At 43.1% G+C, this 14,467-nt stretch overlaps 1 protein-coding gene across 1 annotated transcript in view; it reads left to right on the top strand.

Annotated features, from left to right (window-relative positions):
• The first annotated feature begins 689 nt into the window (after positions 1 to 689).
• Positions 690 to 14,467, top strand: part of ABLIM1 (actin binding LIM protein 1) — a 316,427-nt gene continuing 302,649 nt past the window's right edge. Inside the window, exon 1 of the mRNA XM_053583776.1 lies at positions 690 to 957. Coding sequence (XP_053439751.1) covers positions 945 to 957 — 13 coding nt within the window. The 5' untranslated portion in view covers positions 690 to 944. The remainder of the gene's footprint in view (positions 958 to 14,467) is intronic.

The raw sequence follows: 14,467 nt of genomic DNA, 5'->3' as shown, positions 1-14,467 counted from the left end.
AGTGAGCGCGAGAGCCTGTCTTCTCAGCTGAGAACTTCTGGACCTGGTGGCTTTTGTTATGTTGCTTACTAGCATCAAGCACTAGTTGACAACCCTCAAGGGCAGTCAGATTTTTCTTGTATTTGTTCATTTTTGTCTTGACCTATAGACAAAGTGGATTTGTTTAGAGTGTTCAGCTCCCCATCCAAGCCCAGCCCTGACGCTTCTGAGTTGCTGAAGTAAACCAAACGTGTTTACAGACAGACCTTCTCTGACTGTTGACTCAAGATCAAGTGCTGGGTAACAAGTCCCTGACCTCCAGGGTCTCAGGAAGAAAAGTTGTGCCTCATCCCACCCAGCCCACAGGGTTTCTTACATCAGGGTCGGCTTGCAGGGGCTCGCTGGTCGCCAAAGCTTTTCCACTGAGGGCCAACCCTCTCAGGCGACCGTCGCCCACGCTGTCCTGCCGAGGGTATCCTTTAGGAAAGGAACAGAGCAGCTCTTTCTTGGTGCGTTTTCTGGGACCGAGGCAGAAAGCCGGACAGCCATTAGTAAGAACATTATTTTTATTGTTGTAAAGAAGCCAGATCAGGACAGGGGACGACACAGACTCTTATCGCGCACCCCACCTCGCTGGGGGACAAAGCCCCGCCCGGCGCCGCGGCAGAGCGGCCGCTGGACCCGGTGGGCCCCGGCGCAGGAGGCGGCCCCGCCCAGCGCTGGCCGCGGGTGTCAGCGCTGCCGCTCCCGGCCGGTCCCCGCCGCCGCTGCGTCCCCGCCTGCCGGCCGCGCTGCGCCGAGCGGGCGGCCAGGTGTCCAGCGGGAGGTGTTTTTGCGTTGCCGGCCGGAGGCCGCGGGGCCGGGCGGGCGCGTGTGCGTGCGGGCGCGTTTTGGGGATTTTTTTCCTCCCCACGCCCTGTGGGCTTCTCCTTCGCCTTCGCGATTCGGCTCCTGCTGCCTGAACCATGTCCGCAAGAGGTGAGTGTGCCCAGGTGGGCAGGGTCCACCGAGCTGGGCTCCGGCCCTGCAGGGCAGGGCGCAGACCAGGGCGGGCCCAGCAGGTGCGGGAGGACCCGAGGCTGCGACAGCCGTGCCCGCCGCACCCCGGCCCGAAACTTTGGCAGCGGACCCTTAGGCTCTGGCTGCTGGGGGGCGGAGGGGGTGAAGGAGGAGGCCTCGCCCTTGACCTTGATCCCCGGATGTGGGGAAAGCCCAAGGGCCAAGGTCGGTGGTGCCCAGCTCACCTGAACTAGCTGCACGTCTGGGCGGGGAATTGGGGGGGAGGCTGGGGGATGGGACTGTCGCTGCCCGTCCTCTGGGAAGACGCTGGAGGGCTGGCCGGGAGGGAGGAAGAGGTATTTTTTCCTCCTTGTTACCATTTTGCAGCTTAGTGATGGAATCCAGGCTTGATGCAGCACGATTTAAAGCTGCAGTACTTACACTCCGTTACAAGAAAAGTAAATTCCCCACCTGCACTCGCCTTTGCGTTCATCGCCCCTTCTTTCCGCGCCAGTTTTCTTCCTAGAGTAAAGCAATTACTGCAGGTGAAATGGGCAGAAGAAAAAAAATCCGAATTGCTTTTCAGGCAAGAATGAAGGGAATGTATTTCTTGCCATCTGGAGCCAATGATGATGCTGGGGAGAGTGGGTTAGTCATAGCTCAGTGGCTGCTACTATGAGTGAAATATTAAAGAGATCAAGTCATTGTGCAGCTTGCGAGCAATTAAAATGGAGGGAATTGGTTGCTTTACCATACGCATGTAAGGACAGTATTGATTATTTTTAGAAAGTGTCTTTGCAAAGCAGCAAGTTCTGCCCCTTTTGATACGCAAAGACAACTTGTCAGAGGAGCTGCAGAGTTATTTTTTAAGCTCAGAAAGTTTTAACCCTGCCTTTTGGAGGGAGCTTAGGAATTTAATAACATGTGTTGGATAATTAAGTGCTGCTTTACAGAGTTCATCCTGGGGCATAGAATGAATAAAGTAATCTCTATCCAGAATGTTTCATTTCTTTTCAAGGAACCTGATCTTCTTGATTGATGATTGCTCTGGCAGTGAGGTTGTTTGTTTCTGTACCTGGAAATGAGGTGGGGAAGGCTGCATGGAATGACCGAATTTACATTGTAGATACCAGGCTACTGCGGTGCCGAGGGGCCCCAAGATGCTACCTGCCTAATCATGCCTCATAACTTGTTTATATTACAGAAAGGAAAAAAGAGGGTGCAACAGGTACAACTGTAAGGGACTTGGCGTGTGGCTGGATGGGGTCTGAGGGACTCCGACTGCAGAATCTCTGAATTATGTACTAAAACCGAGGTTTTTGGTCCTGACCTTTGTCCTAAGTACCACAGGAACATGTGGAGAATATCTCTCATAAGCTGTGAAGCTCTCTGGGGTCGGAGTCCACTTCTGATTCAGCAAACCCCTTAGTGCAGAGCCTTGCACACTTTCAGAGCCAAGTCACGCCTCGGAACCTTGGTATTTCCTAGGAAGCATCCAGTTCATTAGGTGACACCTAATTCACTTAATCTCTGGCCTCTCTTATGACAGGGTCTCTGAGGTTTATCCCAGGATGTGAAATGAAGATGGCCTCAGCCATTCGAGAGGAGCTATAAAGTTTGGAATAGAGTGAGGTTCTCATATGTTTTTTCATGAACCTGGCTTCAAATAGGATGATTTGAAGTCAGATATAGACCTTTCACGCAGTTATCTTATTTCTCCTTCAAACTTCGTGTTGGCAAGCCTGTACTTAACAGTTTAAAGTCTGACTAATCTATGGGGGGAAATCTATGATAGTAAATATCAATTACTGTATGAGAGTTTTGAGAGATCATATAACTTACCCGATACATGACAGCTCTAGATTTCTGCCCAGGCCTTTCATGTTCTGATCAGGTCCCCTTTGTTCTTCTACCTCTATTATTAGTCCTATAGACATCACGATCATTGATTTGCTGAGATGAGAGAGAAAATGTTCTATACATGGGATTTAAAGCAAAAATCCTCGATAAGTAATTTGGAATTCCCAATACATTTAGAAACACCTTCACGGGCCTTTGGTAATGACAAAGTGAGGGAAACAAGGTCGCTGATGCTTGATGTTGTTAACTTGATACTCCTAGTCTGTTTCCTGCTATTTTGGGTTTGAAAACCACAATTTCCTAGATACTGCCCAATGACTGGGGATTTTTCTTATATTTTTATGAAGTCCTTTTATTTACACCAATCTGGGAAAAATATAATTCTAAATAATTAGTTGAGTGCTTAAAAATATAATTCTAAATGATTAGTTGCGTGCTTAATAGTTACTGAATCGAGCTTTTCTGAGAAAGTGTTTATTTTGTCATTTATTTTTAATAAAAGATGTCAAAGCTATGAGCTTCACTGTAGGGTTCCAATTCAGTGTCTTCTCTCATGGGAAAGTAGAGGTGAGTCTTTAGGACCAGAAACTTAATGTGTCTACTTAACTCCTTAACATATCCATAGGAACCCCTTTATGCCCTTGGAAAGATAAATCCCATTTACTTTAAAAGTGATCTCTGATTATTTCTAATATCTAGGTTTGCAGGTATGAAAATTGTCAAAGTTAAAATGGAGTTACTCATGGGGGGGGGTAAATTTGGACAAATAGAGCTGAAGAGGCCATGAAGAGAGGAGGATCCAGAGGGCCACATGTGGTTCCACAGCTGCAGGTTCCCCCCAGATCAGGCCATGAGCTTCCCAGCTTTTCAGACACTTGAGACTTGGAGCAGGGAGGGGACAGAATGTCCAGGTGTGTGTGGATAAATTCCATTGCACTATCAGAGCAATAACTCAAAACATGTGTGTTCTAGAAATGTTAGGTCAGAATAGTTAAAATTGAAACAGAAACTAAAGATGAGAATTTCCCATTTTTACTCCCTTCCTACCACATCCTGGGAATAAAGCATGGCAAACAGTGCATTCTATACATCCTCTGGACAGTTTCTATCTGGTTAGCTTTGGGTCCAGTTCAATAAATGGTAAATACCTACTGCATGCATGACATATAACAAATTCTGACAATGTCAGTATTAAAAGGATTTGTGCTGTAAAATCTGGATTCAGTCAAAAGATAATTGGCTTTTCTTTGAATACATCTTTGTGTTGTTTAGTAGCAAGTATGTATAGCTTAGTAAGTTGAGAGGAAATCTAGTAAAGGAAAAATGTCCACTTCATTTTCTGCTCATACATGGCAGTTAGGGACATAGATTTTTCATTTATTTATTCTGCAAACATTTACTGAACACCTGTTACATGCCAGAAGTTGGTTAACAGGACCCAGTATCTACCCTGAAGGAGCTCACATTTTGTGGGGAAGACAAACACATATGTATTTATAAAAGCATACACTGAGTGCGGAGAGAGAAGATAATACAGGATAGAGAGATATTATGGTAAAACAAAGAGTGGCACTGCATATAGCTGTAGGGAGGTGTGAAACCAGGCAAGGCTTCTTAGAGAAAGCAGAATTGTTTCCTTGGAGAATAAGTTGGATTTAGCCAGAAGAAAAAGGATGTGACAGAGGGAAGGGCTTTCCAAGGGACAAGGGTGTGAAAAAGAAACATGATGAGCACGGAACCCAGGAAGCAGGTTGCTGCAGGTTGACATTTGGCAAGGGGAGGAGAACCAGATGTCAGTGGAGTGGAAACGCCTGACAAGGGTCTGTGGCTCCAGAGCACAGTGGAAGGTTGTCCATGGTGAGATATGCATGGAAGAAAGAAAGAGATACAGGGAAGAAAAGGATGGGCGGGCAGAGAGAAGGAACAGAGATGGGGGCCAGTCCTTTCCATGGCCGAGACTGCAGGAATGACAAAGATGAGGCTCACGAGACCAGCCTCAGGCGTCCTAACTTTGGCATGAAGAGTTTGGTTGCAGATGAGCTGAGAGTCCTGGGCAGTGGTGGGCAGGAGACAGAGACATGGTGAGGGTTGTGGTCAGCTTTCTAGAGTAGCAGCAAAGCCCTCTGCTAGACAGTGGCTCATTCACAGGGGCCCAGGTTAGGACGCGGAGCAGAGGGATTACAGAGGTAAGAGCCACCCTCCTTTTCTGTTGATTTCCTGAGCTTCGGGGCTCCCAGTAGGCTTTATGTATTTGCTAGCTGATAAAGGGAAGACCTCCGTTCTGCTTCATCTTTTTTCTTCTCTCTTACTTGCCTGTAATTCTGTGCCTCTAAAGCCTCACTGTAGCTTCATCAGTCTCTTTCATAGTGATGTAAGCATTCATGTGCTCAGAGTTCTTTTTTGGTGGGATGTGGGGGCCATGTTTCTGGCCTACTTCAGCTGCAGTTTTTCTTCTCTTTGAGTTGCAGAACTCTTAAGCAGTTTATCAAGTTGAAGAAAGGAGATGATATCTTTGCAAGCCAAGTTTAGCCATTATTAATTTTGATATTTAAAAATATATCCAAACAGCAAAACACTACATTTCCTAGAATTCCTTTATGGGTTCTGCTGCAATAAATAGATTTATTTTACATGAGAGAAATAATTCTGGACATCATTATCTCACATGTGGGAGTATCATATGGTTCTGAAAAGACTTTCAGAAGGTTGAATTGTTTCTACATTGTATCTATGAACAGCTTTACATTTATTTTTTAATTTTTGAGACCTTGCATGGAGAAGGCTGAGTTAATCATATTTCTCAGGTTTCAGCTCACCATTATCATCAGTCCATCAGGCCCTCCCCTTGCCTAATTTGTGGATTAACATATTTTTATTTCCATTACCTAATTTCGTTTCATTTTCCACAGGCAACTATTCTTATACATTTAATATACACGTCCTTGGATTTGTAGAAAAACCAATTGTTAGACCCATTCTTAGAACGATAGGCACAAAGTCAGTGTGTGTGTCCATGTCTGTGCATTTCAAGGATTAATATGTTTCTTATTTGGATAACTGATTTTAGGAGCATGTACACACGTATACAGATGTCTTTCTGATCTTATTCCGAAGTTTAGATAATTCACACAATGCCTTTTAGGTATATTCTTTTAGGTATATAAAACAAAAACCAAAAAAGGTTATTCCCCATCCCAAAGGAACTCACCCTGAGTGTGTGTGTGGAAAGTTATGCGCACAGCTGACAATAATATGATGTAATAAAGGTTATCACAGAGGAATGATTGCACTGGTGTGGGAAGGTCAATTAGCTGTATCTGGCATGACGAGGACAGCTTCACTCCAACAAGGAGATAGAATTTGGACCTTGAAGGATGGGAAGGAATTTGGCAGAGAGGAGCCTGCAGGGTATGCTTTCCTATCAGAAGGAACATTAGGAGAAACATGGGTGAGCGGGAGGTTTCAGGACCTATTTTGCATCACTCGAACGCAGTTGTTTTCCAACCTTTTTTATCTCATGGCATGCTTGGTCCTATAAACTGCCGCGGCACACTTCAATTATGTTGATAAAAAAATAAAGAGTTAAGGAAAAGAATATGCTTACTGTGCTTTGAACTTCCTTCCAAAATAAGTCAATGATCTTTAAAATTCTTGCCGCACAACTAAGATCCTCTCGTGGCACAGACAGCACACAGTGAAAATCACCGCAGAGTACCACCAACTGGATAATCCAAAAAAAAAAAAGGAACTTATTCATCACATTCCTAGAAGCTGAAAGGTCCAATATCATGGTGTGGGCCTTCTCCTTCGTTATCCCATGTAGAAAGTGCGAGGATAAAAGAGAATGTGGGCAGGAGGGGTAAGGGGGCCCAGCTCACCCTCCTGAGAGGAACCACTCCTGAGAGATGGCCTCACTGCTGCGGTGAGGCATGAATTCGTTTTTGAGGGCAGAGCCTTCATGACCTAATCGCTGCCCCAAAGAAAATCAAACTGAGGTATGTGTGCTTGGAAAGTCATGTGCATACCTCACTCATCCCCTCTCAGAGGTCCCACTTCTCAACACCATTGTGGTAGGGATTCGTTTCCAACATGGGGACTTTGGTGGATGCCTTCAAATCACAGCAAAAGGGGAAGAAAAACAGGGAAGATGAAGAAAGACTAGTGAGCCTTTACATCAAAAGTTTTCTTCTGCCAGACACAATGGCTCATGCTGAGAGTCCCAGCATCTGAGGAGGACGGAGGTAAGAAGATCATTTGAGTCTACGAGTTTGGAGGTTGCAGGGAGCCATGACTGGGCCGTTTCACCACCCTGGGTGAGAGAGTGAGGTCCTGTTTCAAAGAAGGAAAGAAAGAAAAGAGTTTTTCCTAAATAGACAAGTACAGGTGTAAAGAAAGGAGATGAGAGGCCCTTTAGTATGTCCAGAATAACTCATGCCTAATTATTCTGCTACCTACAACATTAGATGTGTTGTTTTAATGCCAAATTATGGCTGCAGTAAATCGTGTCTTATTCTGACTACAATTCCCATTTAGGTAAAAATCTTGCCCAAAGCCCTCTCTTGTTTTCCCTTTCATATGACGGAATAGACTACATGAGCCTTACCTTTAGTTTTGTCCCTGTCACTGGAGAGCATCCCGGTTCTAAGAATGCTGGCACACAGGAAGGCTGCGTGCAGAAAGTGGAGGAATGTGTTTGACCTAAAGTAAGAGGCAAAGGGAGGCCATTCTTCCAGGAAGAAGTGTTATCCCTGACTGATCTTATTTTTACATACAGGGAGGAAAAAGAAATCAGCACTCATTAATAGAGGCATTTCAATCTGAAAGATGAAATTTTGTAAACTTCATGGAACATTTTCTTTGAGATGGTAAATTAGTCTTTCTTGTCTTACATGAAGGAAATGTTTCTTTATTTATGAGGCTGTGGTTTCAGATTCTTCTCTAATTTTAATCCATGTGAGTGTTATTCATTTGTCATTTTGCTGCTCCATTCACAAGATGACACTTATTAAGATCTGAACTCCTCTCCTCTTGTGACTGCCGTTATCTGCATCATCACTGGTTTCCCCTGTGCTTGAGCAGAAAGGGAAAAAGAATGGCAGTGGCCAGTGTTTCACCCTGGTTATAGCAGTGGTCTCTAGGAATACCTGGCATCCATCTGTCCATCCCATTGACAGATACTGAGCCTTCTTAGAGGCTCAGTCAAACACCTTTCATCTAAAATCTAGCTGTCTATACTTGTTGTATTTTATAATGTCACAAAGAGTTGGCTGGCACAGGTTGCCCTCACTATAATAGTATAGTGGAGTTATTGTCTCTTGAAACACGCAGCATTGACCATACACAGCAGATTGTGCTCCCCGAATACCAGTTTTGTCCACTTTCCTTTAACTCCTTAGGAAGCATTCTAAACCTTGTTGTCTTCTCCTATGGCTCCTCCCCCATCTCATTCATTCATCTTGGTGACGTGGCCATGTTAGAAAGGCACTTGTGACTCCACTCCATGGATATAGAGCAAGGCCTGTGTTTCCTGCAGGCTCTGAGGGGAAGCTCCCATGTTTAGCTCTTACTGTCTCCCTCACCAATTAAGGTGCGTTCCTTGTTGCCTTTGTGAATCCTCTGGGTCTAGAACTCAAATGTCATCATTCTGTCACTGATAGCAGCCTGGGGCCAAAATTAACTCATGTATGAACTGAAGAGAAAACTGTTTTAAAGGTTTGAGAGAGAGAGAGAAGTGATGAGAGCAACAGAGGGATTGATGTAGACTAAACAAGATTATTGATTTTGTTCTTAAAATTGAACACGGAAATAAAGGATTTCAGTATAACAGATATTTGCTAAAATAAACTGAATTATCCCATTTTTTCCTTATTGAGAATAGAAGTCAGTGAGGTTGCAATTCATACTAGATATAAAAGAGATTCCACAATTAAGAAAAGATATGTTTTCTACTCTCCCCTCCTTCCTAGAATAGAACTAACAATAATTTGTCTTGACAACAAGCAAGTTGACAATATAGCAGTGTTGAATTCTCAGCTTTTCTCATTGACATTCAATCAGCTAGTATTTATTGAACTTCCCTCCTACAGAATCCAGATTAATTCTAAATCCTATTCATTCCTGGGCCAAGGATGCTAACATACTAATTAATGAAGTCATTTAACAAATACTTACAGAGCACTCTGGGGTGAGGATTGCAATCTCTTGGGGGTGGAGAAATATTAAAGGGCATTAGAATTTGTGGTTGATTAAGGCTGGGACAAACAGGGGCTGATCAAGATTCCTTGCTTACCTTTAAACATGTATTTTATATATACTATGTAAGTTATCATTCAACCTGGGTTGCTTCTGTCTAGGACCAATGTTAAACCCTGTGGGATGCTGGGACAACAGATGTGTACTGGGCTATGCTAGATTTTTGGCACTGTGGCCTTTGTAACTGATGGTATATCTAGCCAGTGTACATTTCGGTGTCAATGTATTCTTTACTCTTAAAAGATAGAATTGTGGTCAGTAGCTGAATATCTGCCTGTAGTAACAACTACACATAGATTACCTATATCAATATTTAAATTTAAATCCTGGGCTGGCTAACTCCTCCTATTCAATCCAGTACATTTCTGCCTTTTTCTCCAAGTGGCAAATTTTGCTTAGATACAATGACTACTGTAGACCGATGACATTTAGCATAAAGTCAAACCCAAATAAGATTTCGTAATATCTGTTCTTTATTTCTTAGTGAATTCACACAATGGTTTCCTTCTATTGGGCAAATTATCTGGAGTAAAAGTATGGGGGGAAGGAAATGTTCAGTCCCTGTATAATCATTTTATAGGAGTGGCTCATTTCTAGTTAATTCAGTTTCAAGCAGCTTTAAAATGTGTCATTCAATTTACTGATTATTCTTGAACTCACAACCTACTTGATGACTTTCTGCTAATGTATTGGAGATTTATCTTTTCTAGTACATTATATTCTTTTGTTGAGAAAAATGATCGAATAACCAAAAACAAAAAAGGTTGTCCGTTAAAAAAATAATTACTGGGTGGGTGAGCACTTATTTGGTAGATGAACCTGTGAAGTCTTTTGTATTATTGAGCTTTGTATTAAAATAACAATGAAAGCAAGGGTCGTGAGTTAGGTATGCACAAATTACCTGATGATTGACTGGAGAGCATATGACTTTTAATCCTCTATTAGGAAACTTTTTAGAGTTGATTGTCCAAAAAGAGAGGAAGAGTCCTATCTGCATAATTATTGTTTTCACATTTTTAACAAACTGAAATAAATGGATCCTTTATTCTGTACAATGTATTCTTTCATTAGGTCTTTAAAGTTATTACGTAAGAAAATAATATTAGATGTGATATATGTAACTGTGTTAGGATCAATTTTTCACTAGTTTTTCCTAAAGAAAATATTCTCTAGTATATTTTTACTCTAGGCTGTGTCCAGAGTGTATATTGGTGCTTTTCTTTCGCAAGTTATTGGGAATTCATTTTAAAAACACCCACAATAGAGAAGCATCAGAGCACTGAGCCGTAACAATGGAGGGAAATGAGGACAATGCAGTCCACAGCTATTTCTGGCTTCTAGCTCCAAATGGGAATGAACAGAAGGAGAGGAGTCCCCAAGTCTGGGAGAAGGAGGGAGGGGAAACAGCCATCATTTTTAAAAGTTTAAAACAAGTGGAAAAGAGATTCAGGTTGGCAATCTCTAATGGATTCCAGGGAGATTTATTTGTTCTTGTTGTTCTGTGTAAAACAAGGGAATCTTTATTCTGAGTCATTTAAGCACTTGGGTGAGTAATGGGCATGGGCGACAGAGATGGGGTAGATTTCTCACCAGTTCCTTAGTGACTGCTTATTTTAGGAGACTCTATTCTGTGGCTCCATGCTTTCTATAAATTGTAGAATTAGAGTGTATTAGTTTATCCAATCATTCAGTATTACTTGAACACCTACTAAGTTTTGGGGTGTGACAGCCATTTGCCAAATAAACATAGGATGGGCCGTGGTGAGCACTGGGAGGAAAATACTGCAAAGTAGAATAGAGAGCTCTGGGGAGATGAGGGGGTGGGCAAGGTGCTATTTTCTATGAGGTGATAATGGAAGGACCCTTTGACAAAGGGATGTTTATGTGGGGAGAGGCTCAAAGGAGGTGAAGGGTCATCCAGGTGTAGGTAAAACGGTTTTCTAGGCAGGGAGATGAGCAATGCAAAGGCCCTGAGGTCTTTCTTGCATGTTCTAGCACCAGCAGGGAGGCCAGTGTGGCTGCGTGCAGGCTGGGAGATGGAGATGAAGGATTGGTGGGGGAAGAGAGTTATCAAATTGGTCCTTCCATGTGTTTGAAGACTTGAGCAATATAGGAGCTCTGAAAGCTCTAAGCAGAGCAGTGACATAATTTGAAGTAGTTTAAAAGGATGGCTCAGTCAGTTTGTGGAAAATAGGCGGGGGCCCGGGTGGGCGAAGCAGGAAGACCACTTAGGAGGCCCCTGTGAGGGTTAAGACAAGAGAAAGTGGTGGCTTTGTCCAGATGGTGGGAGAGCAGCTGGCGAGAAGTCACTGGATTCTGGACAAATCTCTAAGAAATGGCTTACAGGGCTTGCTGACGGGTTGGCAGCTGGGAGAAGAAGAACAAGGGGACTCTTGGATACTTCCAATTCTTTCAGCAGCCGGGAGGACAGCATGCCATGTCCTGGGATGAGGAGTGTAGGGGAGCAGCTCTGGGGGGAAATCAAACAATTTGGACCTCGGAGATGTCTCTTAAACATCCTACTCTGAAGATATTTATTATGCCCATTTTACGGACAGAGAAAATAAGGCGTGGAGAAGTGAAGGAACTTGCCTGAGATCATTATCTCGTAATAAGCAGTTGACCAAGAATTAAAATTCAGGTCTCATTAATGCCAGAGTGTGCTCTCTCCACTGCCTCTTTATATGAGGCAGAAATACGTACCAGGACAAGGATGTATCAGTTTTCTTTCTTAATTATTTATAACTCCTCATTGTGGGATAATTTTCTGCATTTTTAAACATGGCTTGTGCTTAGGGAAAAAAATAAACCTGTCATCTCATTATTTCAATTTCTATCATTTATCAATTATTATTGTTAGCCCTGAAAAAACACTACTGAAATATGAAGAGGTCAAAGTATTCTGTGATTACAGTAATCACAGTGTGGTCTCTGTGAGCCCAGCACAGAGGGCTCTAGTTCCTCTCCTCTCAGAGCTCCCAGACGGAAGGAGGGTAAGGGCCTGTCTAGAGAGGTCACACTACAATGGGACCACTGGCATGGTGTTGTTACGTATGACATGTTGCAGGAAGACAGAGGAAGGACACTGGTCTATCCCACTTGGATGTGGGGCCGAGGAAGACTTTACAAAGGAAGTGGCCTTTGAATGGGACCTTGAAGAATGATCAGAATTTGCTCAAGGGAGAAGTGGTGGGAAAGAATTGTAAGCACAGAAAATGGTATATAGAATTTTAAAAATAATACTTAAACACATTAAACATTAAGAATAAAACTTTTTTTTTTAAGGGACAGGGTCTTACTCTGTTGCCTAAGCTGGAGTGCAGTGGCGTAATCATAACTTCCTACAGACTTGAACTTCTGGGCTTAGGTGATCTTCCTGCCTAAGGAATAAAACATTTGAAGTTAAATGTATCATACGGGCACAAGATAAGGAATATTTAAAAATTATACTGAGCAGCCAAGTGTGGTGGCTCATGCCTATAATGCCAGCACCTTGGGAGGCCAAGACTAGAGGATTGCTTGAGGCCAAGAGTTTGAGACCAACCTGGGCAACATAGTGAGACCCCCATCTCTATAAAAAATAAAAAAATCTAGCCAGATGTGGTGGGCTTCTGTAGTCCCAACTACTGGGGAGGCTGAGGCAGGAAGATCCCTGGATCCTAGGATTCAAGGCTGCACATTCCACTGCTCTCCAACCTGGGCAACAGAGTCAGACCCCGTCTCTACAAAAACCAAAACAGCAAACTATACTAAAGATGCATAAAAAATTTAAGTCATTAAGTTATCAGCTAAATGATATAATACTATACTTTTGAATAATAAGATCCAATATTGTAAAAATATTCATTTCCCCTAAATCTCTCCATAGAAGGACTGAAATCCCAACTAAAATACTGGCAAGATCTTCCAGGGGACATGGCAAAATGATGTGATTATTCTTTTTACAGAATAGACTGTATGAAATTCTAAAGAAATGAAATATTATTAGGGGAAATTAATTCAGTGGATATTAAAATATGATATGAAGCTACTATCATTAAAACAGTTTAATATTGGAGAAAAATTAGGGCCAAAAATGGAAAATATTATAGTACAGTCAAAACTATTATGAGATTTATTTATAGTGAAAGTGACATTTCACAATCAATGTAAGAAGATAGCTACTCCAATAATTAATGCTGGGGCAACTGACTGTTTAGAAAAAAATTAATCCAGATCCTTGCCTTAATTTTTTTTATACACACACACTCACAAAATTCCTGATGTATTAAATAATTAAGTGTAAAAATAAATTAAATAATAGAATTCCCGGAAGAAAACATCGATGAATTTATAACCAAAGAGTGTCTGGCAGCACCTATAGCTCAGTGGGTAGGATGCTGGCCGCATACACCAGGGCTGGCGGGTTTGAACCCAGCCTGGACCTGCTAAAACAACAATGACAGTGGGCGGCGCCTGTGGCTCAGTGGGTAGGGCGCCAGCCCCATATACCAAGGGTGGCAGGTTCAAACCCAGCCCCCACCAAACTGCAACAAAAAAATAGCCAGGCATTGTGGCGGGTGCCTATAGTCCCAGCTACTCGGGAGGCTGAGGCAAGAGAATTGCCTAAGCCCAAGAGCTGGAAGTTGCTGTGAGCTGTGATGCCATGGCACACTACCACTCTACCAAGGGCGACAAAGTGAAACTGTCTCTAAACAAACAACAACAAAAAAACAACGACAACTATAACAAAAATATATCTGGGCATTGTGGTGGGCACCCGTAGTCCCAGCTACTTGGGAGGCTGAGGCAAGAGAATCGCCTCAGTTTGAGGTTGCTGTGAGCTGTGACACCATGGCACTCTACCAAGGGGGACAGCTTGAGACTCTATCTCAAAAACAAAACAACCTAAGAGTGTCCTGATCTTCTAAACAGGACACAAAGCCTGCAAATCATGAAAGCAAGATGGATACCTATAACTACACAAAATGAGAAGAGCTCTGTGGGGTTAAAAATACCACATTCAGCATTCTGGCTTGTTAATTCTCACAAGGCCACAGCAGAGCTGGCTTGAACCTGCCACGGTACCAGGAAAGTTCAGTCAGCAGATGACAGGGGCAGAGGCAGAGACAGGTGTGGGATATGATCAAGGTGCCTTTTGAAAGCATGGCAGAACCTTTGACGGTGTCAGTGTCATTTCTTACCTGAGGACTTCGCTGAACTTTTCCTCTCTGCACAAAGCAGCCTGGAGAGTGCTGAGGGCGACATCCACTTGCTTGTCCTGCAGATGCGTGCGGAGAGCTTTTAGTACCGCGTGTAAGGGATATAGGAATGAGTATGGTATAGTCCCTGTCTCCAGAGGCACATTGGACCTTGGCTTGCTATCTGGAATACTTGA

The sequence above is a fragment of the Nycticebus coucang genome, chromosome 3 (genome assembly GCF_027406575.1).
Source record: "Nycticebus coucang isolate mNycCou1 chromosome 3, mNycCou1.pri, whole genome shotgun sequence".
In the NCBI taxonomy this organism is placed as follows: domain Eukaryota; kingdom Metazoa; phylum Chordata; class Mammalia; order Primates; family Lorisidae; genus Nycticebus; species Nycticebus coucang.
This window is presented reverse-complemented; position numbering and strand designations above follow the sequence as displayed.